Raw genomic sequence first — 25,113 nt, 5'->3', positions numbered from 1 at the left:
GAGGAGCAACTGTTTCAGGACTTGAGAGAACAGAGACAAGAAGCTATTTCAACAACATTATTCTGTAGACAACTCTATGTAAGACAGTACTCATAAGCATCCATCCCCTTTCACTGATTGATTCCACAACATTGTGACATAATGGTTTGTCATCACACACTGTACTAAGGTTCTGGAAAAAGCAGGAAATACAAAGAACAATCTAAATTCTCTTCTCATAGATATAAACTGATCAACTGTAAAGGGCTCATTACCATAGCAATGCATCCATCCACTAATTCATTTGCTTAACAAATATTTGTGCTGTGCTTAGTAGCTCAGTTGTGTCTGATTCTTTGCGATCCCATGGACTGTAGCTCTCCAGGCTCCTCTGTCCATGGGGATTCTCCAGGCAAGAATACTGGAGTGGGGTGCCATGCCCTTCTTCAAGGCTCTTCCCAATCCAGGGATCGAACCCAGGTCTCCCGCATGGCAGGCTGATTCTTTACTGTCTGAGCCCCCATGGAAGTCCAAACTTTCAAATATAACAAATATTTACTGATCATTAAATGGCAGGCACTGTCCTAGAGACTGGTGCTACAACAGTGAGTGAAAGTAGGCACAACCCTGCTGTCCTGGAACTCGCAATCTAGGGAGAAATGGAAATGATGCCAAGTGCACATCAATCAACAGGAAAATCTCAACCATGACAGGTACTCTGAAGGGAAGTGTGCACAGCCTTGTAAGAAAGAACATCAAGGAGGATTTAACTGTGTCAGGGAGCTTAGGGATGATGTCCTGTGGAAGTGATGTCTGAGATCTGACAGTGAAGAGGTTTACTGTATGGAAGATCCCAGGCCCAGGAAAGGGAGCAAGGGAGACAGCTGTGGGGAGGGACTGAAGATGGTCATTGAAGTACTAACAGTGAGTTAGAAGAGGGAAGGAGGGACCAGACCAAGCGGGTGCTATTTATTGCAGCCTACTGAGGACTTTGGACTAATCTGTGAGCAAAGAGAAGATGCAGAAGGAATTTAAGCAAAGGCATGAAATCTAAAGATCTATATTTGGGAAATATATAGTTCAAGTTATAGGATGAACATATACTGTAAGAGCTATCAGGGGTACCTCCTAGGTTTCTGACTTTTGCAATTGAATGAATATAATTAGGGAATACTGGAAGAGAACTAGCTTAGATGTGGGATGATGAAGAGTTCGTCTTTGGAATATGTTGAATTGAAACACTTCCGAGACATATAGTAGACAAAGTCAAGTACACAGCTGGATATATGTATGGATCTGAAGCTCAAAGGGGAGGACTCATGGGGTACTCTATCTTGAATGTACTTTTAGAAAACAATGAAATGGACATGTTTGAGGCTTTCCTCCCTATGCTAAACTGAGAACAATGGTATATTCCAATTCAAGGCAGCATGGTGTGATAGGATATGCCTAGACTTGAAGTCTGACAATAAGCTTCCAAGTTCTGGCTCCTCTAGCTACCAGGTGAGAGGTTTTGAACAAGTACCTTGGCTTTTCTGAACCTTTGCTTACTTCAGTCTCCATAAAATTACTTTGAATATACATTTCCCATTTATAGCACAGTGTTTGTTTCAAAGGTTAAATGAGTAAAATCACACAAAAAGCCATCTTAAACCTGTGAAATGACAAATGGCATTGTCATTAATGAAATAGACCCACTTGCAGATTTTGATATTAAAGACTAAAAAGGAAAGTTAGATGCTGTAGACACAATCAATTGTAGTTGGAACAATGCAATGTCATTGAATACCTTCATATATATGGACTGAATAAATAGGCAAGTGCTTTTCACGGGGTGGTACCTGGGTGACAGGATGTGAATGAAAACAGAATTTGTTCACCTTTTGATCCAAACTGTAGGCCAGTACCCAGTCCTCTTGCTTGGGGTGAAAGAGCAGACTCTGGATGTAGAAGGTGAGCCGGTATTTCTGATAGGTTGCCCCTTCATCTGAGCTGATCAATATGCTGCTCTCTATCTCAGGATCACTAAGAAGCATGATCTAAAGAAAGGAAAGAGAAGAAAATATAGATAGAGTCACTAGTAGAGAATAAATACAAGAAATTAAAGCATAAATATAAAGTCATTTCTACTTATATATCACAGCACAGAAAAGGGCATCTGGGTCTCTAGATGAAATACTGGTATTTTTTTTTTTTCCTGATTCAGTCCTTTATTGGTGAATTGAGCTAAAATACTGTGCAAGGTTAGGTCTGCATACAAATGAGGCTTCATTTTTCTGATGTCCATCTTCTAAATACTTTCATTTTTGATATTTATACTTGTACATATTGGAAGTTTATTCTTACGGTCCTCAGTCCCTTGACCTTGGCACCATCACACCTCTGTCTTTTCGTCTTCCTTCTGTCAATTCTCCACATCACTCTCCATCACTCTGTTGCTTTTAAGTCATGAAAAAGATCCCACTGTTTTGTTCATTCTGAACAGTTTTAGAGATTTAATTGATTTAGGTGGTTTCATGATCCCTTTGCTCTAGTTGTTTTCCAAAGCACATATCCCTGAAGGCCATTTTGGAGAAATACTGATGCTCAAGAAAGTCTGTCCTTCCCAAGCCGAATGCACAGAGTGGTGTAGTGAACAGACATCTGAGACAGCAAGTCCAGGTCTCAACACTTCTCTGCATACTGTCACCTTGGAACATTCCTTAACTTCTAGAGGCCTTGGTTTCTTCAATAATAACTGAGTCTGATGATACCAGAACTGGCTTTGAATGCTTGGCATAATGCATATTCTTGACACGTGATAGCTATGGTTACTATCAACCTCTCAGGAGTCAAAAGTCTTCTCATAGGACCTCAGTGGCACTGGTCTCACTAAATGTGTGAGTGACTTTTCAGTATTTAAATCCAATAGACACTCAGACCTATCTTCCCCTTAGTTAAACTCTTGGCAGTCTTTGTGGCCACTGACAATTCCATCCTTCTGGAAGCGTTTTATTCCAGGGGCTTCTGTAACACCATACTCATCTTGGTTTTCCTTTCAACCTCTTTTGATTACTTAACTTTCTCTGATTATCCTTATAGGATAACCATTCCTCAACCCTCAGTTTTGACTTTCTCTTTTCACTAGATACATTGTTCCTCAGTGACCTCTTCCACTCTCATTTTTATTTATTCTTTCCTTACCACTTTTCTGGTGACAATTCATAAATTAAAAGTTAATCTAAGGTCTCCTCTCAGTTTCAGACTTGAACACTAAGTGTTCTGGCACTTTCTTCAGTTTGAATATCCCACAAGACCTAAAACTCAGCATGTCCCAGGATATCTCATCCAAGCCCCGGTCCCCACCCCTAGTGTTTCCTAGTTCCGTGAGTGTTTCCACCAGCCACCCATGTGAAGCTAAATGCCCGAGGTTCATCCCTAACTCTGCTTTCTTATTCACCTCCTATAATTAATTAGTCTCTAAGCTCTGCATGTTTTACCTACTAATTAACTCGAAAATCAGATCCATTCTCTCCCTGCCCATTGTGGTTCTGTTAATCCAAAATGTGACCATTTCTGTATTGGATTCCTGTAAGATAACCCTAGTCCATCCCACAGATTCAACCAGTAGTCCTCCAATTCACTTTGTATACTGTGGCCAGAATAATCTAAACCATTCAATGACTTATCTTTGATTTTCCTATATCCTAAAATTCTTAAAATGGGTTGACATAATCTGCCCCTTGTGTTTGTGTTTTGCTTCATCATTAGCAAAGCTCTTTTTGACCTTTATCATCTAGCTCAACCCAACTTCCTTGAGTTCCTAATGTTTGTTAAGTGACTTAATGAGCAAATGAATTTATTTCCTCTTGTAATTTGTCCTGTCTTGGGCTGTACTGCCACTAGTTATTAGGGTTACAGCTACATACAGTATGTACCATGGGGTCCAAAGTACCAAGTAAAGTCAAAGAAACTTTTCCATATGCTTCTAAAACGAAACTCTTGAAGAGTAGAGTTTTTAAAATTTACCAATAGTATATATCAGTATTATAAAGTAAGCTTTACACAAATTCAATGCCTTTAACTGCTAAGATTCATAGTCATTTTCCTTCTTTGCTCCTTTATAACTTCCATGACAAGCTTACTTTCTTTTCCTCAGATAGTTGCTTTGGCTTCATTGAAATAAGTTATTACTAGTTATCAGCAAATTTTTGAGAAATAGATGCAGTATAGGCAGTCTAGTTTCTTTTTTTTTTAATTCATGTGTGAAAAATCTAGGACTAAAGCTCTTAGATTCATAGACAGAATAACTGTCTCCTCCCTTGGCACTGTGAAGGGTAAGGACTACTGGGAAAAGCACCCCTGCTGACCTTAAAAAACCTCAGAGGATGCATCCACGCTCCTTGAAGACTGCGAGAACAAATATACTGGGAAAGAATGAGGCTTTCATAACTACTCTCCCTCACTTCTCACCAAGTACTGATGGGCTACATAAGAGGCAATGAAATCATTTCTCCCCTGGTGCAGAGAAATTAAACTGCTTCTTTTATGCAGGTATAAAGAAGTTTCATGCCTATGATTTTAATTAGAAGATAAGACCAACATCATAAATGAACTTTATTTTATATGCCGTGAGTTACAATAAGGGGTTACCATCAAATATCTAGTGCAATGTACTCTCTTTTTCTAGTCCTGTTTCTTCCTGTGCACACACTCCACACTTGCATATACAAAGCACATTAATCTCCACACAACACAAATGTTATATGCATGTGTACACACATTTGCTTACACGCACACCTCTGCAGCACATTTATGCATACACATGTACAGAAAAGCAATTGTATATAAGGTGTATTGACATTGTGAGTTGGTTTCAGGGGATCTTTTTCGGCAAGAGTACATTTTTATTGCAATCTTTCTCTGAAATCCTTTTATATACTTTGATATCACTGGCACTGTCTATATTCAATCTAGTGTCTGAGAAGAATGGAAGGAGGGATGTAGAAACCTATATGTTTTAGATTTCTGACCTATGCTGGGTACTCTGCAGGATATTTTATCGAAAGCTCAAACAAATTATGTGATGTATCATTATCTGTGTTTTACAGGTAAGGAAACAGGCCCAGAGGAGGAAAGTAACTTGCCTATTACCCCCTCTAACAGACTCAAATGTCACCACCTCGAGTCACATACACACATACTAACGCTAATGCTTTGCTACACCTTGAAAAGCACTTTGTCATCTTTACCACGGGACAAGGGGAAGTCAAAGAAGCAGCTCTGTATTCTTTTTTTAAGCATCTTTAAGAAATTGGCTCAGTGGTAAAGAATCCGCCTGCAATGAAAAAGATGCGGGTTCAATTCTTGGGTCAGGAAGATATCCTGGAGAAGGGAATGGCAACCTACTCCAGCATTCTTGCCTGGGAAATCCCATGGACAGAGAAACCTAGTGGGCTACAGTCCATGGGGTCACAAAAGAGCTGGACAAGACTTCGTAACTAAACAACAACAAGAAATCTACACACACAAAAAAAGCAGTTTCAAGAAACCCCCTTTCCTCCTTTGACTCATTCAACTTTAGTCAAGAGAACATGAAGAATTAAATGAATAGGAATCCAAAGGGACAACAGAATGCTAGTGCTTAAAAAAGAAAAAGAAAAAGAAAAAAAAAAAAGAGGGAACCGTAATATTAACATAAATGGAATCAGAAAGCAAAGCCTCAGTAAACGTTAAACCTCAAGGTGTATATTAAATATGTAAAATATGTATGTTTTGTATGACTCTACATAGCAACTTCTATACCTACATATATAATGAAAATCACTCCACATCCACCCAAATTGTTACTGGGAAGCAGGGATTTCAAAGGTAAAGAAAGGCCTACAAGGACAAAGCAGGTAAACTAAGTGAGCAAAGCAGATAAAGCAAGACAAGAAGCAGTAAGTACTTTGTCAACATAGAGAGTGCACACATTTCCTTAAAATGTTTAAAATGAGATTGTTACCAAAAACATTATACTCACATTAAATATCATCTGTGGACTAAATTTGTGATATAGGCACGTGACTCTTGGCATAGTTATGAGAGTTTCATCCTACAAAGAAATTTACAACCCTTGCCTTTGAATCCATAATTGTAGGTATATATGTAGAAAGCCTATGGCAATACAGGTTCAGACATCTGTGTATTCTGTATTTATGTGATTTTGATAAAATGAGCAGGAAAGAGTTCCCACTGGAGATTTTTTTGTTTTGTTTTATTTGGCTTTTGCTTCAGTTTGGCTTTGATTCTTTATCCAGCTTGTCCTGATACAAGATATGCATTGGGTATATACATATGCTGGAAGAGAAGGGGGTCTTTCAAACATGAACAGAGTTATCAATGCTGTAGGCTCTGGGGTAGCTGTCCTGGGTTCACATCTCCAATCTGCTACTTTATGTGTAAACGTGAGGATTTTACCCAGTTTTTCCAATCAGTTACCTCATCTAAGAAAAATACTGGTAATAATCATGTTTAACTCACCATGCTATTGAAAGGATTAAATGAAATAATGATTAAAGAGCTTAGCATAGGGCCACAACTGCTAAATAAACATGAATGTTTATCTATAAATTACCCAGAATAAGAACATAACTAAAGGCAGAAGTAATGCCAAACAGGTTGGAGATTTAGGTATTATTTGCCTCTGTCACGACTCCCCTCATTCCAGAATTTTGTTGATAAAAACCTAAGGGATGAGTGGTGGGGGTATAGGTATAGAGGAAATGCTGTTCAATGAGCATAAAGTTTTAGGCCTGTAAGATAACCAAGTTCTAGAGATCTGCTGGACAGCATTGTACCTGGAGTTAACAATACTGCAATGTACAACTGGAAGAGTTTGATAAGAGCATAAATCTCACATTGTGCATTATCACAATTTAAAAAAAAATGTGAAAGAATGGGGAAAACAAAACTACATTCTACACTTATTTTACATGCATTTTACATTCTCGGCAACAATTTAAGAAAAGCACACTCTATTAGCAAATATAAAACACCACCAAAATGAACACCAATCAGTAAGTAATTGTCAACTCATTAAATACAATTGCACTTTGAATGACCTCTCTCATCTCTTCAGTGGGAGGCTCTGGCCCATGAAGAAACTAAACATATGTTAGGGATAAGAGGATAACTGAACATTCCTTAGGAGGAAGAAACTCATGCAACCTATCTCTTTGAACTGGATTATTCCCTGTACATGGGTTGTACCTCAGATTAGAGATGAACAAGTTTTAGAGTTTATTGATATACATATGGTCCTTTTATCTTTTAGTAGGGAATTCCTGGTAAAGTTGAATAACCGTGGCCCTAATTTTAATGCTGGGTTGCAAATTACAAGGGACACAAGTGGAAGTCATGAATCAGGCAGAGATTTTGCTTCACTTAGATTTTCAAAAGCCTATAAAGCTTGTTTGTGTCTAAATCAATCAAAATCAGTACTGGAAATGATAAAATTCTCCCCAGAACTCTTTCTAGAGTGCCTACCTTCCTGCTGCTGGGTAAGTCTTAAAGCACCCAAATTATAAAATTAATGACTATGTTACTTTATTCAGTTGCCATACTCTGCTTCTCCTGTGTATGGTCTATAAAATGGGATGAAAGCTATAGGTTTCTCAGCCTCTCACTCTGCCAGAGTTTCCAGAAATGCAAAGGAAACAAATTGTAGTTCAATGCTTTGAAAACAGTCTCTGAATAGGAGTAAGCAGACTTCCCCTGAATAGAAAAAGAGAAATGCTATAATTTACTGTATAATTGAGTCCTAATGCGAGACTCTTAAGAGCTCAGTAAGAAATAACAATAATATCAATATAAGCTCACAAAGAGTATAAGAGACATTCTTTAGGCTGACCCCTAAACCTACTGACATAATCAATATGTTGTTGAATATTGGTTTACACACAAATAGAGCCTGTTACAGATAAGGCTCTTAATCACAATATAACAATATACTACCAGTATTCACCCCCACCACCATCTATCTATTTACCTCTCTAACATTTCCTCTTATAGCAGAGGTTATAGCTGGCAGGAAAAGGGGTTGCCCCCAGGGGATAGTCAACAATGCATGGAAACATTTTTTTGTATTGAGTCAAAATTAACATACAATATTATATTAGTTTCAAGTGTAGAACATGGTGATTTATATTTTTATACATTCTGAAATTGCTTCAGTAAGACCAGATACCAACCTGTTACCATTCAAAGTTATTAGAATATTACTGACAACGTTCCTTATGTGTACTTCACTTCTTCCATAACTTATTATTTTATAGCTGGAACTTTGCACCTCTGATCCCCTTCACTTATTTCATCCATTCCCCATCCCTGGAGACATTTTAATTGTTACAGCTGCAGGGTAGGGAAGAGAGTAACTGGCATTTAGTGGGTAGAGGCCAGGTATGCTGCTAAATAATTACAATGCACAGGACAACACCGGACAACCACTAATTATCTAGACCCAAATGTCAACAGTGCTGCTGTTGAGGAGACTTGTTACCAAATTTGTGCATTTATAAGTGTGTGTATGTATATATATGTGTGCGTATATATATACATGCACACATATGTACACATATACATATCCTATTTAGGGGAAAATATGTAAACTACATACATATTCTTCAGATAGAACATCAATGCATATTTATGCTTATGTGCATGTCCCTTTCACTCATTACCATTTATACATGCCATTCTCTTTGCCAAGATTAGACTCCCCACCTTTTCAGCCCTACCCATTATATTAAGTATCTTTCTACTTATCCTTCAGAAATTAACTCAAGCATCACCAGGAAAGCAACAATCATTGAGGCCAATCAGGAAAAAATATATAAAAATAACAAAATCAACAACAATAAAAAATAACTCAACTAAAACATGAGCAAAGGACTTCAGTAAACATTTTCCCCAAAAAAAATACAAAACATATTTTTGATGGGGATTTAAGGAAATTGGAATCCTTGTGCATTGTTGATGGGAATTTAAAATGGTGTAATTGCTCTGGAAAACAGTATCATAGTTCCTCAAAAAATAAACAGTGGAATTACATATGATCCAGCCTTTTTCCTTCTGGATATATAGCCTAAAGAACTGAAGGCAAGATCTTGGAGGGATACTTGTACACCCGTGTTCATATTATTATTATTAACCACAGCCAAAATGTGGAAGCAAGCCATGTCTACTGATGGAAGAATAACCAAAATGTAGTATAGACCTATATTGGAATATTATTCAGTCTTAAATAGGAAGGGGATTCTGACACATGCTACAATGTGGATTACACATAAGGACATTATGTTAAATGGAATCAACCAGTCATAAAAAGACAAATACTATATGATTTCCACTAGAGTAATTATACTAGTCAAATTCATAAACAGAGAAAGTTAAAAAATTACAGCCAGGAGCTGGGGGCAAACAGAAAATTAGGAGTTGTTTAATGGGCATAGTTTTACAGATAGAAAGCGTTCTGGAGACTGACTGCACAACAACGTAAATTGCTTAACAATTCTGAAATGCACATTTTAAAGTAGTTATGTTAAACTATGTGGTATGTGTATTTTACCACAATTTAAAACACAAAATTAGATACGAAATGAGATGAAACAATGGGTTGAGGAAACTTGAAAACTAATCGGACATAAACACTATTCATTCAACCATTATTTACAGAGTCCTTACTTTATGCCAGGCTCTACTATAAGGTCCAGGATAAGAGCAGTAATCAAACCAAATGAAAACTCTGCCCTCAGAAAGCTTGCATCCAAGTGAGGGAAGAACAGAAAATAAGTAAATAAATAAGTAAAATATATAGCTTATCAGATGGTAATGAGTACTTTAGAGTAAAATAAATCAGGAAAGGAGACAGGAAGTGCTGAAGTTGGCGGGGGCCGAGGGGTGGTTCTGAAATGTGAAGAGCAGGTTCAGGAAAAGCTTCACTGAGAAGGTGACATTTCAGAAAGGATATAGGAGTCCAGGGAGCTAGAACAGAACAAAGGCGGCAAAGTGCTGAATGTGGGGGGCAGTAAGTGATACGAGGCACCCTGGCTTTACCCCACTGATGTGGAAAGCATTGGTGGGCTTCCAGCTAGGCACTGGAGCCTACGGCTTGTATTTTGATCCTTTCACCATGGCTAAATAGAGCATTGTGAGAGGTAGGGAACAGCAAGGAAAGAATCAGAGACACCAGTAGGAGGCCACTGAATCCAAGCGGGAGAGACTGTCGACACAGGGCCAGCTCAGTAACTGAGATGTGGTCCATCTGTGGGTATAAAGGAAAAGTCAACAGACGAGCTGTAGGGAGAAAGAGAAGCTGAAGAGCGCATTAGAAAGCTTTATACCCGTATGTTCATCTCTGTGTTGCTTATCATGATTAAAAATCCAAAATAACTCAAATGATCAGGCAGATTTTTGGTCTGAACAAGTGGGAAAACAGAACTGGCCTTTATGAGACAGGAAAGCTCATGGGAGGAGTAGATTGCAGGTTGTAGAAATAAGGAGTATGATTTTGAAAAGGCTAGGTTTCAGATGCTTAATAGCTATCCAAAGGGGCTGAGGAGTAGACAGTAGATATACAAGGCTTATTCTCAGGAGATGGAGCTGGCCTGCAGATAAGAATTTAGGAGACATCAGTGTTTGAACAGCATTTAAAAATATGAATCTGGACATCAGGGAGAAATGATAAAGATACAAAAGAGCCTGAGAACTGGGTTCTAGCGTGCTGCAGAAGAGTCAAAGAGATAAGGAGGGGCCAGAAATGGAGTGTGTGAAAGAGGAGAACCCAGAGAGTGTTGTGTTTTCAAAACCGCGAAACCAAGGGAAGAAAGTATATCTGAAAAGAGAGTTGTTCAACTGTGTCAAATGTAGCTGACAGTCCAGTAGAATGAAATCTGGAGAACTGACCACTGAATCTAGCAATGCAGGGGATGCTGGTGAATATGGCAAAGGCAGAGGAGTGAAGCGGGCAGTCAGTGTTGATGCAAGTATAAACTGGCATGACTGTTCTGAAAAGCAACGTGGCAGTAGGGAACAGGACTCATAAATATTCATAATTTTGACCCGATAATTTCTCTTCTAGGACTCTGTCCAAGGAAACCATCAGGGACCCAATAAAAGGCTTATGCACCTGTGTGTTCATCTCAGTGTTATTTATAACAATAAAGCATTGGAAACAACTCAAATATCTGATAGAATAATTAAAGTAGGCTCAATCCATTCAATGGAATATTATGCAGCTATTAAGTATGAATTCAAATAGCTTTATGAAATGTGAAAAATAAGCATATGTGGAAGCAGTACAGAGCTGAAAACATATGAGGCATAATCTCAAATTTGTTAAAAATGGTTTCTATCTCATGCCCATATATATATGCACAAAAGAACTGGAAGGAAACACTCACTGCATGTTTAACAGTAGCTATTCCTGTTTAGCATGATCATGAGTAACTTTTTTCTTTACACTTTCCTATTTTGTCTAATATTCTGCAATTACCTTTATAATGACAAAATGTCTCTTTCTATGTTCCCCCCCATACACAGATATTCACACACACATACACACTCACACATTCACTCTTTCCCACTAGCCCTTTCACGAATCCCAACAGAGTCATGCTACCCATTGTCTGCCCTTGGAAAACTTGAGAACCTGGACAAATATGTGTGCACAGCGTGACTTCTGTTCTGAGAGCAGAACAGGCCTGGGTGACGGTCAGGTAGAGAGGGTACCTCACTGTAGAAGCAACAAGAGCACCTCTCCGCTCCAAGAGTGGACCTCCTCTCTGGAGCAGGAATCCCTGGTGTCCGCCCCCAACCATGATCTAAACCATCCACCCGCTTTGCACTGTGTGATGGCTCCCCACACCCCCAGCACAGCTCTGATCCTGACCATGGCATTCCCTCACCATAAGAAATTCCAGTCCCCTCAACAGGTCATGAACGTCAAGTCTGGCACCTCAGACATCGTATAAGTGGGTTCCTGTGCTGTTCTCAAGCTTGATCTCTACAACATAGCCATAAACCCTACCCAAGAATTCTCTAAAAGTTTTTTTTTTTTCCCCTCAATCACTATGCCCACTCCTCTAACATTCCTGTCTTTGCTAATGTTCTTCCCTGACCTAGAAAGTCCAGCATCTTCCCTCGTCCATACTTTCCTTCCAGGCCCATTTTAACTCTCTCCCTTCCATGAAGTTTCTCCAATGCTTCAGCAGAACGATCTCTACCTTCCACCAACTCCACTGGCAAATTTCATTGTCACAGTGAACTATGGCTTCATGTTTAAAATATGTGAAAAGTTATAAATATATTCAAATATTTTGACTTAGTTAAATTTTGTTTCACTTGTATTCATCTCACTGTGCCATCTGGATGTTAAGTTCCTGAAAGAAAATGTCACTGATATCACATGCCCTGGTCCTTCTGGGGTTCAAGGAAGCACATACTCAATAAATATCTGATGTGTGGTGAATGAAGGTCACTCAAGGGTTTCTAAGTTTGCTTGACCAAATGTTTACTACATCGGATTTGTGGTTCACCAGTGCCCTGGCCAGAGAAGCCGGCTTCATCTCAGTAAGAGTAGTCAGCAAATCTTTACGGAGAGCGCTGTCCACTGGCAGCCCACCCCGCCCCAGCCCCACCTACGGCAATGATTTCTCGGGGCAGTAGTCTGTCACTCTGGTTCCTCTTGTCAGAGTCTAATGCAGATCAGTTAATAAATGGATGGCCATGTTAGTTAACAAACTGATGGTCATGTTATTTTTCTGCAAGATGTTTAATTCCAATATTTTTAAGAAGGCAATTCTATCCCTGGGAGAGAAGGAAAAAGAAGTTTCACAATTTAAAAAAAAAAAAAAAAAAAACCTGAAATCTGTAAGCCTGGGTCGGAAGTCATTTTCATTCCTTTTGTCAAACTGTTTTAGTGTTTTGTGATGGTTTGATTTGGGGGTCTTTGGTTTGCTTGTTTGGTCTTTCTTCATCTTAGGAACACTAAAGAAAGATGCAAAACCAGACATGCACACCTGAGATCAGAGGGAGGGTGCTGAGATACAGGTTAGAAGGCAAAGGATTTGGTACAATGTTTACATAGCCATCAATCATAACCAGGTGTAGTGGGAAAGATCTTGAGAAATATCAAGCTAGCTGAATTAAGATCATCCACACTAGTTATTGTTTCAAGCCTCCAACTTGCTACTGTGCACATCTGGGACCACAGTGGAGCCCCAGAGTTAAGAATCACTGTTCAAAATCCTAAAATCAGAAAGGCAATGATTATATGAAGAGATAAAGAAAAAATGCTCACCAGCCTGCATATTATCTGCCATCTACCACAAAACAAACCTAAAGTATAAGCCATCTTGTTGAAGCCATGGGTGAGAAAGATTCTGAAAACACTCTAATGCACAAGGGATGGTAAATGGAAATTAATTGCATAGTACTCATTATGACTAATTTTAAAATCGCAGATTGTCATTGATACAGTATTTATCTAGCATGATAGCTTTAGTATTTCATTCTGGGAACACTATAAAAAAATATGGAAACCTGCTAAACTGTTTTTCCCAACAGATCTTGAATTCTTCATATGAGGAGCCTTCAAAACCTAGGCAATTTTCAGGGACTTAATCCTACTGGGATTAGCAATTTGGGAATAATTATTCTTGTTAAAAGAGGCAAGACAAGTATTAGCTTATTGCAAGGAAAACAATTAGGGGAATAAATAGGCTTGGAAATGTCCTATGTCCTGATCTAGTTGGAAGAGACTATGCTATGGAGAGCTTCATTAGCATCAGGAACAAATCACTCCATTCCAAGAGCATCTCCTTTTTTAAAATTAATTTATTTATTTTAATTGGAGGCTAATTACTTTACCTAACAAGAATGAGAAGCATGTGAACACGAATTAGAACTCAACTCCTCACCCCCATCACCATTTATGCTTCTGAGGGAGAAGGCAGGCTCCCAAACAGCTAAATGCTGGATGTGATCAACAAGGAGCAAGGTGACTTTCTGAAGAGCAGCCCTTGGGGCCAATGGACCGTCTAAAAGCCAGTCTGTCCCAACTAGTGGTGCCTCACTGTCCCTCAGCAGTGCAGGAACCATCCTAAGAAGGGCAATGGTGGCACTGAGTCCAGTCTCTCAGACCAGAGACACTGAGCTTCCAGAAAGAGTGAACATGAAAAAGAACCAGGCTCTGCAAGGAGCTGGAGGCCTTTGATCTGTGATTTCCACCTCTAGCTCAAGATATCTGCTCTGCCTTCCTTCACCTTCAAGTAGAGTTAGTATCAAGGCCTCTGAGTGGCATCACATCTTATATTTCGCCAAGTCCTTCCACAGCTGTTTTCTCCTCAGTCTGCTCACTGAGGAAGGCAGGGCTGGTATTGTTACCCACTGTATTAGCTTCCTGCGGCTGGAAACAAATTACCACAAGCTTAATGGCTTAAAACGACATAATTTTATTACCTAACAGTCCTGGATGTCAGATGCCCCAAATGGGTCTCACTGGGCCAAAGTCAAGGTGTCAGCAGGGCTGCCTTTTCTCCTGGAGGCTTAGGATGAGACTCTTCTCCCTTGTTTTGTCCAGCTTTTACAGGTTACTCCCAACCCTGGTCTCAAAGCCCCCTTCCATCTGCAAAGCCAGCAATGGCCAGTCCAGTCTCTCTCACATCACAACACTCTGACTCTTCTTCCTTCTTACAAATTATCAACTAAAAAAAGCACAACCTAAAAGCTGAGAATTCTGTTTTATTCAGTGAAATTGCTGAGGACTTAAGCCTGGGAGGCATTCTCTCAGATAGCTCTGAGGGATGGCTGTGAAGAGGCAAGCCAGGAGCCAGGATGCAAAGGAGTTTATGCAGCAAAAAGAGGTAGTTAGAACACCAAAAGACTACTGTTAATTAAAGAAAACTCAAACATCTCACCTTAATGAATTCAGCACTATTCTGTATATGAGAAGATGCAATAGTCCAGGCTCATTGAAATCATTCCTTTGAGATGAACCCTACCTTTCCAGGGCCAGTATCCTGTTTTTTCTCCTGCCTGAATCTTTTCAGGGTGCACAGCCAGGGTTGACAGCAGCAGCTTGATGGTCACAACCACATTTACTTAGTGATGTGGCAGGGACAGTCTTTGTCCACACCACTTTTAAGGGTCATTCCAGAGTGCTCCCCTGGCAACTGAGCCAGGCAGTTTCCCTCTGTAACCATCACCATCCTAAGCCAGGCAGTTTCCACACAAGAAGGAGAAATAAAGCCACAGTGACAGTGAAAATTTTAAGGCCAGCAGATGAACAACCTTAATTCCACCTACAATTTGAATCCCCCCTTATCATGTAACCTAACATATAAACAGTCCAGGGATTAGGATTTTTCCAGGCGGCCAACCACATTCCTTTCTGGGGGCAAGGAAACTAGGAGCCTGTGATGAGCAACTTGCCCAAGGTCACATCTGGTCACCGAGTGTAAAAACGGGGCTCGAACTCAGAACCTGCTTTCCCAAGTTGAGAGCTCTGTCCTTGCTGTTCTGGAAAGTGAAAGGACACAACAAGGGAACAGAGTGATTGCAAACACAGGAGCAGAAAGGAATAGAGCTGGAGAGACTCCTTAGGTCTTTGTCCACCATCCGCCGCCCCCCACCCCGCTTCAGTTGCAAATTTGACCCCCTTCTTCCCAAACAAAAGAGCCCTTGGCAGAATGTATTTTTCTTTTCCTTTTGGGTTTTCAGGGAGCTGGGTTGTTTGGTGGGGCTTCCTCTCTTTCCCAACATGAAGCAGGAAGGGAGGGGACCAAGAGGTAGCAATTTTGCCAGGCAGGTATTTTCTGTAATGATCCATCATCCTGTGCTGGGCAGTCCCCAGACAGGCAGGGGAGAGAGAGCCACCATAACAGTAATAAACAAAGTAAATAAACAGGGTCTTCCAGGTAACAGCATAGTGAGGAGACCCAGCTGCTGCAGTCGGGGAGAGGGGGTAGAGGCAAGAGAGGAAAAACTGAAGCGGAGAGATGGAGATGTCAAAGGTTGGCATTGTATATTTTGCCCCAGTGACTGCTACTCTGTGTATGCGTGTGCACGTGTGTGAGCTTGTGTGTGTTTTCTCTCCCCATAGCTCCAAGGAAGGAAGCACCACGCACACCCTCACAAACTTTAAGTTGTTGTTAAGGATGAAACAGCACATTTGTCAAAAGGTCCAACTGCCACCTCAGATTCCAAAGCTTGCAAAGAATCCTCCCCTATGGTGATTTAGATTAATCGCTTCTCATTAAGAGCCAATCAACAAACTGCACCAAGAGTGCTCCTCTCAGCCACAGCCCACTGTTGTGGTGTCTAATTGCCAAGCGAGAGCAGAGGCAGACCGGAGAGTTGTCAAACGTAATTTATAGGTTTTTAAGATCTAATCATTTTCTATAACATTAGATTAAATGACAGTTTGTATTAAAGAGGAAATTACATTTTGGCTCGCTTTCTTCACTTTCCCCCAGCTTTTCTAGCTATGGTTTTCAAAGAGCTCTAATTCCACAGCACAGGGCCAGAAAATGCCCTTGACAGTGTACTTCAAAAGGATCAGTCCAAGGGCTTTCCTGTACCCAGAAGTCTGTCCGGAGAAAGGGGACCAGAGATAAATGGGAATATTCTCTTAAGTGAAGCCCCTCCATTTAGGAGGCCCATAAAGTCAGCCCCCCTCAACTTCACCAGAGCTGTGCTGTCTTACCCTGTGACCACCCTCAGCACTGAGGCAAGGAAAAACTTGTACAAATATTACGCCTACATTCCACTCCCAGGTATATATCCAAACAAATTCAAACCAGATACTCAAATACATGTACATTCCTGCTCACAGCAGCACTGTGCACAGAATGTAGCTAAAACATGTGGAAACAGTCCAAACATTCATCAACAGATGAATGGATAAGCACACTCTGGTACATATACATGGACCATTCAGTTCAGTTCAGTTCAGTCGCTCAGTCGTGTCCGACTCTTTGGGACCCCATGAACTGCAGCGTGCCAGGCCCCCCTGTCCATCACCAACTCCCGGAGTTCACTCAAACTCACGTCCATCGAGTGGAATGAAGTCCTGATAACCTGTCACAATATGGATGAACCTCAAAGACATTATGCTAGTGAAAGAAGCTGGTCAAAAAAGGTCACGTATTGTATGAGTCCATTTGTATGAAATAGTCACAAAAGGCCAGTCCCTAAAGATAGGCAAGTTGGTGGTTTCCAAGGACTGGCTAGGGAGGAACAGGAAGTGACAATTTCATAGTTACAGGGTTTGCGGGACGCTGATGAAATGCGTTAGACAAGATAGAAGTGGTGGTTGTACAGTATGGTGAAGGTATTCAGTGTCACTGAAGTGTTCATTTTAAAATGGTTAATTTTATGTTACGTGAATTTCACCTCAATAAAAATACAATAGAAGAGCTACGGCCAGCACTGGTTGTCTCCAGTCTCCCCTGGGCAGGCCAAGAAAAACTAGGATGACAATATTAAACCAAAGTTACTAGTAAACACAAAACAGACTCCCATCTGGCTTGTAAAGTAAGTAGTCTCCTAACAAACCCCTCTCCTTGATGAAAAATAATAATAATATAGTTGGTCTAAACAGCTCCCACAGCCCACTGCTGTGAGGAAAGCCTGAACAGCTCTACTAACCCTGAAACCCACTACTGGCTTGTAAGTCTCAGCACTGGTCTGTTTTCTTCCCACAATGCCCAGCTGCAGCTCAGGCTGAAGAACCCACATGAAGAACTCATGTGCCCTGCTGATGTAAGTAACAGTTCCAGGCTGAAGACCATTTCCAGGAACAAATCCCATTCTAATCGTCTCAAGCCTCCTCTTCCTATTTCTTGAAAATTAACACTACCAACAGATTTAATTAACAAGCAGAGGCTCCTTCATGCCTAAATACCATGCTTGAATGCTCTCATTTTAGAGGATGGTGTACAGGTGCTTGCTTTATATGGCTTTATGAAGCATGTGTTATAAAACCACCTCACCCATATGGCTTTTCTATACCATGGCAGTCCACTCATTTCAATCCCATAAAATCCTAGCAATATTTAAGTGTTAAAGGTGACTTTCACTATGATATTTATTATCGAATAATGAAAAATGGGACAGATAGCCTTCAAACCTCCAGGCAATGGACTGAACCACGTCTCTTCTAAGCTTTTAATAACAGGACTACCATATTTCCTGGAAATGACACAAATTCCCAGAGTCCCCTTTGAGATTCTCGTTTGGCAGCATGAATTTTCTTAACAGTTCTTTTTATTTTTACTTTAGTGAAGACCAAATCTCATATCAGTCAGAGGAAAACCAGTTAGTTGAATATTTGGATCTGCTTTCTCCATCAGACTGGACATTTTTAGCACAGCCCTGCCCTTCCCATTTGGCCAAGAATTCCCTATGACTCGTGTCTCCCCTTACTGAGATACTCCTACAGAACTCAACATAGAGAACTGTTAGAACACAGCGGGAATTAACTTATGTCACTGTTCCCATCTCTGGACCCTCTTGAATCCTATGTCCTGTTGCTATTATATGAGTTAGCTTGCTCATGGTCATCTATAACTCTGTACGTTTGTGTCTTTAGCAGAGAATAGTGACACCTGACTTACCTTTCTATCCCTGGCATTCAGCATAGTATCTAGTATGCTGCAGATGTGAATAGCTATATCTGAGTAAAATAATAACTAACTCTGAGAAAACTATTATAGAGTATGATCATCAATCACAACTATATCAACACATAGTTGAGAGCACAGGAAAGATACAGCAATCTTCTTAAAATCCCACAGTTGTCAATGATATAATTGTTAGCCAACAGTGGCACCATGGAAAAGACCATCTGAATCCTCTGAAACCCCTGTTAAACACTACCTCTTCCTACATCCTACCACAGATATCCCAAATTGGGATTTCGGACTCAGGAAACAGACCCCTGAACTGACCTTATGACAAACACTGAGATTATTCTAATGCATACATGTGTCGGCATCTCCCCTTTAGAGTGTCTGCAGCAAGAATATTAACTTTCCTCCAGTTTCTTACAGAACAGAAGTAAACTGCTAGTGTCTGATAGCCCTGTATTAAGGGAGTGGCCATGGAAAGTTTGAAGGACTCACACAAATTAAAATGGAGCATGAAATGCTGAGGCATCCTTTGCACAATGGGTTAGAGTTTCTGGACTCAATGGGAAACCAAGGGGCAGAACCAACCACAGCAAGGGAATCATGGCAGCGATGATTAATTTCCTCCTCTGACTAGTCTTTAACCCCCATTACTCTGTCACAGGGCTTCCCTGTGGCTCAGCTGGTCAAGAATCTGCCTGCAATGTGGGAGACCTGGGTTTGATCCCTGTATTGGGAAGATGCCCTGGAGAAGGGAACAGCTACCCACTCCAGTATTCTGGCCTGGAGAATTCAATGGACTGTATAGTCCATGGGGCTGCAAAGAGCTGGACACGACTGAATGACTCTCACTCATCTGTCAGAGCTGGGATCCCCAAACCGCCCCCCTCATAACTCTATGTCTTCCTCCCTAAAGAGCCTACATTTTCGGCTTTCTAAACATCACCCGTTTACAGAACTGGAAAGAAATTAGCATCAACTGTGGAGCAATGAGCCGCTTTCTACATTTAGTTTCTGGACTAGAAATGAGCAGGAATTAGTCAGCTTCTTTCCTCATTAATAGGCAATAGTTGCCATCCCTGCTAATTTACAACATGTTAACACAACTTGAGCTACTCCCTGGCTGTCGTGACTAGCTTAAGGTGACATCAAAGGGAAACACATAATATTTGGTGTCACTATGTGTGTTCATTTAGGCTAGAGAGGCAAGGATGTGGGAATACAAACTTGAATTTAATCAGAATAGAGTAAGCACAGCTCTCAACTCAGTCCCAAGGTGGAAAGCACGAGGACTTTCAGCCTTTGTTCCTGCCCCATGGTTTAATGCAGACCCTAAGGATCCTGGACATCTAGACTAGGAAGGGCCAATTTACGTCAAAGGGGAGAAAAAGATATAGTTGAGAGCAGTGAATTTCAAGCTTGAATATGTTCATAGATCACCAAAGATTGTATTAAAATACACATTCTGGTCCAATGGGTGTAGTGATGGGTATGAGATTCTGTACTTCTAACAAGCTCCTAACTTAAGCCAATGCTTCCAGGTCTACAGACCATACCTTGACTAACATGGACTTAGAGAAAGTAAGGACTCTGAGATATAAGTGGTGTAGTCTTGTGGTGCTTGGGCTTCAGCATGCATCAGTTTCCCCCAAAGAACTGTGGAACCACAGATTGCTGCCCCGCACCACAAAGTATGATTCAGGGATTTAGTGGGGGAGGTCTGAGATTTTGCATCTCTAAGAAGTTCTCAGATGCTGCTGATGCTGTGGTTCAGGAATCACACTTTAGAAGCATTGGAGTAGTAAAAGGACACTAGACAGAGAATCTGGCAGCCCTGGATTCAAACACTGCTGTGGAGCCAACTCTCTCAGCTCTCAGAACCTGGTACAAAAGCAGATAATAATAACTATGGGTTGGTTCATTGGTTTGAGTGGGTGTTAAATTAATGAGATAATGTAAATAAAATTTTGATCATAATTTGTTAGCCCCTCAACAATGGACAATGGTGAACTTCCTTCTGGTTGTCAAGATTAGACAGAAGGAGGAATGTCTATATGATAAGACTATCCTGGGATGTGGCTTCACCAAGATAAGATTTCACATCAAAAGCCAGCTTTGCCCAGGAGTCAAGATAATCATGAATCTATATATTGTGCCTGCTTCGATTTGCCCATGTCTGACCTTCCACCTCTGATATGTACACTGTTCTTTATTTTCTTGGGCTCCAAAATCACTGCAGATGGTGACTGCAGCCATGAAAGTAAGACACTTACTCTTGGGAAGACAAGCTATGACAAACCTAGACAGCATATTAAAAAGCAGAGATGTGACTTTGCTGATAAAGGTCTGTCTAATCAAAGCTATGGCTGTTTCAGTAGTCATGTATGGACTTGAGAGTTGTACTATAAAGAAAGCTGAGTGCTGAAGAATTGATGCTTTTGAACTGTGGTGTTGGAGAAGACGCTTGAGAGTCCTTCGGACTGCAAGGAGATCCAACCAGTCCATCCTAAAGGAAATAAATCCTGAATATTCACTGGAAGGACTGATGCTGAAGCTGAAGCTCCAATACTTTGGCCACCTCATGCAAAGAAGTGACTCCGTGGAAAAGATCCTGATGCTAGGAAAGATTGAAGGTGAGAGGAGAAGGGGATGACAGAGGATGAGATGGTTGGATGGCATCACCAACTCAATGGGCATGAGTTTAAGCAAGCTCCAGGAGCTGCTGATGGACAGGGAAGCCTGGCATGCTACAGTCCATAGGATCACAAAGAGTCAGACACGACTGAGAGAATGAACTGAACTGATGCAAGGCAGTGTGAAAGGTGCCTCTGAGACTGGGGACTGAGCAAGATGGTTTGTACTCTCAAGAAACGTACAATCTCACAGGGGACATTCAGTCCTAAGTAGTAAGAATTTGGTCTGTTATGGGAAAGACATTTCACAGGGAATATGCAAAACGAGGAATACAGTGAGTAGAATTAGTGAGGACTATAAAGTAAATTATCTGTAAACAATAAAAAATAACCAGAAAGTGGAAATACTGCTAGTGTCCTCTGTAGATGTTCTCAGTAAAGGAACAGCTATTCCTCTGTAGATAGGAAGGTCCCAAAAGAAGACTTTCTTCAAAAACACATTCCACTTAAGATACTCCTATTACACTATTACTTTGTTGAAATCGTTTATATTTAAGACCCAGCCTTTCAGTTATGAGACCACTGACAGAACAGTATTTACATATCAATTTTGAAATTTTCACTTTAGTGTATATAAGAATCACCTGCAAATTTTGGCAGACCATCCACATCCCATGCTACATGCTCTGGAGATGCTGATTCTGAAGTTCTGAGGTAAAACAGAAACCTCCCAAGCCCCCATTTTTTCCCAAGACACCATTTCTCCAGGCTGAGATGAAGAAAAATGTGGCTTTTCCCCAAGCACTGAAACTAGCTCTGCTATTTCAAATGGAAATTTCCAGCGGGTTTTCTCCAAAACTGATTTATAAAACATTTTTGTAACTAAACCAGATCTATAAAAATAGCCTTAAAATTTTAATCACAATCATAATAGCTAATATTCCTTGCTCTTGCAATGTGCCAAACTGTATGCTAAGAATTTTTTCCATGCAGCGTTCACTTAACCCTCACAAGGACTCTAGGAATTAACAATCTTTATTAACCAGTTTTCAGAGAAAAGTCCAGCAATTTGAAGAAACATATAAGATTGTACATTAGGAGGTAATGTTGCAGGAACAAAAATTTGATATTTTTAACCCTTAAACTTATTATTGTATACTAGTCTAAAAACTGTTTTGGGTGTATGGGGGGGGGGGGGGGTGTCAAAAAAGGCAATAGGCAGTATCTCATTGGCTGTGGGTAGTGATCACAAACGGCTTCATTTCAAAAGGTGACGTTTTGAATGGGATAGAAAGTTAACAGGAAAAAGAGCAGAGAGTGTTGCAAAGAGAGCACAGTGTGTAAAGGCGGGGGATGCCCAGAGCAGCCCTGGTTTCTCTACCCTGCTTGCTGTTGCTTTTATTTTCATTCCATCTTTACATCTCCTATTGCCCTGGCTTCTACCTCTAAATCTTATACTGATGTTTACTGTAACTCACCTGACATCTGTACGGGTGGTCTCATGCAGCTTAAACAAAAGCTGCACACAAGCTAAACTTGTGTATAAACTGGGAGTTTGGAATTGACACACAGCACTACTATATATAAAACAGATAACCAACAAGGACCTACTATATAGCACAAGGAGCTCTGCTTAATATTCTGTAATAACCTAAATGGTAAAAGAATTTGAAAAAGAATAGTATGTGTCTATCTGAATCACTTTGTTGTACACCTGAAACTAAAACCATAGTCCAATCTAAAATAAAAATCATAAAAAATTAAATGCATAAATCAAATCTTATTCCTCCACTGACTTAAAAGTTTCTTTTAGGTTCTCTGCCATGTAGCTAATGGTCTGTGAATCAACAGTGAACTATAGCAAGGCATTGACCAGTAAGTTTACTATTTGCTCCTCCACTCCCACCTCCACACACACACACACACTCAAAGCCCGCCTATTTTAAAATTCAAAATATTTATATTGTGGGTTTTCTTAAAGGGAATATGAATTTAAGTATATGTTTGGTTCTGCTCAAAAAGTCACCATGAACAAAGGCCCAAAACTTAGACCATGCCAGATGACTGCTCTAAGGTTCTCTTTACTACATAAGTATATGGAATAAAAATAGAATGTATTTATGAAAGGCTGAAAGAAGTTCCAAGAGATAGCATCAAGTTCCCTAAGAAGTAGAAGGTGGAAGTCATACTTAACTTATTTTCTTAATATCCTATACTTTGAACCCCTTAGAGAATGCCTACTCTGTTAAAATGTTTCACTCTCTTACTGGGAAAAATAAATCAGTTCATCTATCATTTGCCTGAACTGCCAATTCCAACTAAAAGCCTGACTTCCCAGGCTTGAATTACTTTCCAAACTATTTCACTTTCCCTACGGCATGTAAGCAAAAAAGCTCCTTCCACCATCCGTGTCTCCCCACTGACGCCCAAACACTAATATAGTATCTGTGGAAAACATAGCAGTTTAAAAACAAAGTGAACATAGCAATTTTAAACAAAGCCAACTCTCAATTTTCTGCCTCTGGAGTGGGGCGGAGATTATGTGTGCTCAAGGAACCTACTGATGTTTTAACCATGCAAGGAAAAAAAAAAAAACAAACTTGACTTTAACTGTCAAAGCTTGGTTATTCATAATGTGAAGAAGACCTGGAAGGGTGTAATCCCAAGCGGTGACTAATTAAAGCATTTGTATCCTGGATGGTGGTCCTTTCTGCAACAAATTAGCTTGAATGAGCTGGGGCTACTATTAGCATGGATTTGCATTCCTTGACAAAGTAAGTAATATTTAGTGGGTGGTTGGCAGGAATGAGGGTGGTAGCAAATGGGACAGGGTGAAGAGTGGCCTATCATTAAACACTTTGCATACAGACACAACTATGAACAATCAACATTACAATAATGGACTTGTCTGTCCCATTTATTAATTCCTAAGAGACAAATCTGATCTTCACTCATTCATTTCCTATGTGTTCTTCCTCTGGAGGAGGTTTCTTTCATTAGAGACCCTTTCTTTGGACTCATGAGGCATGTCGGGTCAAAGAAAAGGAAAGTCACTGATAGACACCGAACTGGACAGTCAACAACATGAGGACAGGGCTATATTAAGATTTTAACTACTGTGTCCCCAGGCTTAGCACCCTGAAGATGCTGTGAAATGAATTTTTTTACTTAATTAACTTATTTTAAGAGGTTGATTACTGAACAATATTGTGGCGGTTTCTGCCATACAACATGAATCAGTGACGGATGTACATGCGCTCCCCCCAACCCTGAACCCCATTCCCGCCTTCCTCCCCACCCCATCCCTCTGCATTGTCCCAGAGCGCTGGCTTTGATTGCCCTGCTTCATGCATTGAACTTGTACTGGACATCTACTTTACATATTGTAATATACATGCTTCAGTGCTATTCTCTCATTACCACCCCACCCTCGCCTTCTCCCACAGAGTCCAAAAGTCTGTTCTTTACATCTGTGTCTCTTTTGCTGTCTTGCATATAGGGTCACCATTACCATCTTTCTAAATTCCATATATATGCACAATGTACTATATTGGTGTTTCTCTTTCTGACTCACTTCACTCTGTATAATAGGCTCTAGTTTCATCCGCCTCATTAGAACTGACTCAAACGTGTCCTTTTTTATAGCTGAGTAATATTCCATTGGGTATATGCACCACAGCTCTCTTATTCTGCCAATGGACATCTAGGTTGCTTCCATGTCCTGGCTATTGTAAACAGTGCTGCAATGAACATTGGAGTGCGTGTGTCTCTTTCAATTCTGGTTTCCTCGGTATGTATGCCCAGCAGTGGGATTGCTGGGTCGTATGGCAGTTCTATTTCCAGTTTTTTTA

The 25,113-nt window shown here is 40.3% G+C and overlaps 1 protein-coding gene across 1 annotated transcript in view; it reads right to left on the bottom strand.

Annotated features, from left to right (window-relative positions):
- Positions 1-25,113, bottom strand: part of SORCS3 (sortilin related VPS10 domain containing receptor 3) — a 632,959-nt gene that overhangs the window by 301,928 nt on the left and 305,918 nt on the right. Inside the window, exon 4 of the mRNA XM_040254391.1 lies at positions 1,860-2,018. Coding sequence (XP_040110325.1) covers positions 1,860-2,018 — 159 coding nt within the window. The remainder of the gene's footprint in view (positions 1-1,859; positions 2,019-25,113) is intronic.

This window comes from Oryx dammah, unplaced genomic scaffold (assembly GCF_014754425.2).
Source record: "Oryx dammah isolate SB20612 unplaced genomic scaffold, SCBI_Odam_1.1 HiC_scaffold_14, whole genome shotgun sequence".
NCBI classification, from domain to species: domain Eukaryota; kingdom Metazoa; phylum Chordata; class Mammalia; order Artiodactyla; family Bovidae; genus Oryx; species Oryx dammah.
The sequence above is the reverse complement of the archived record's forward strand: the minus strand, read 5'-3'. Positions and strand labels throughout refer to the sequence as shown.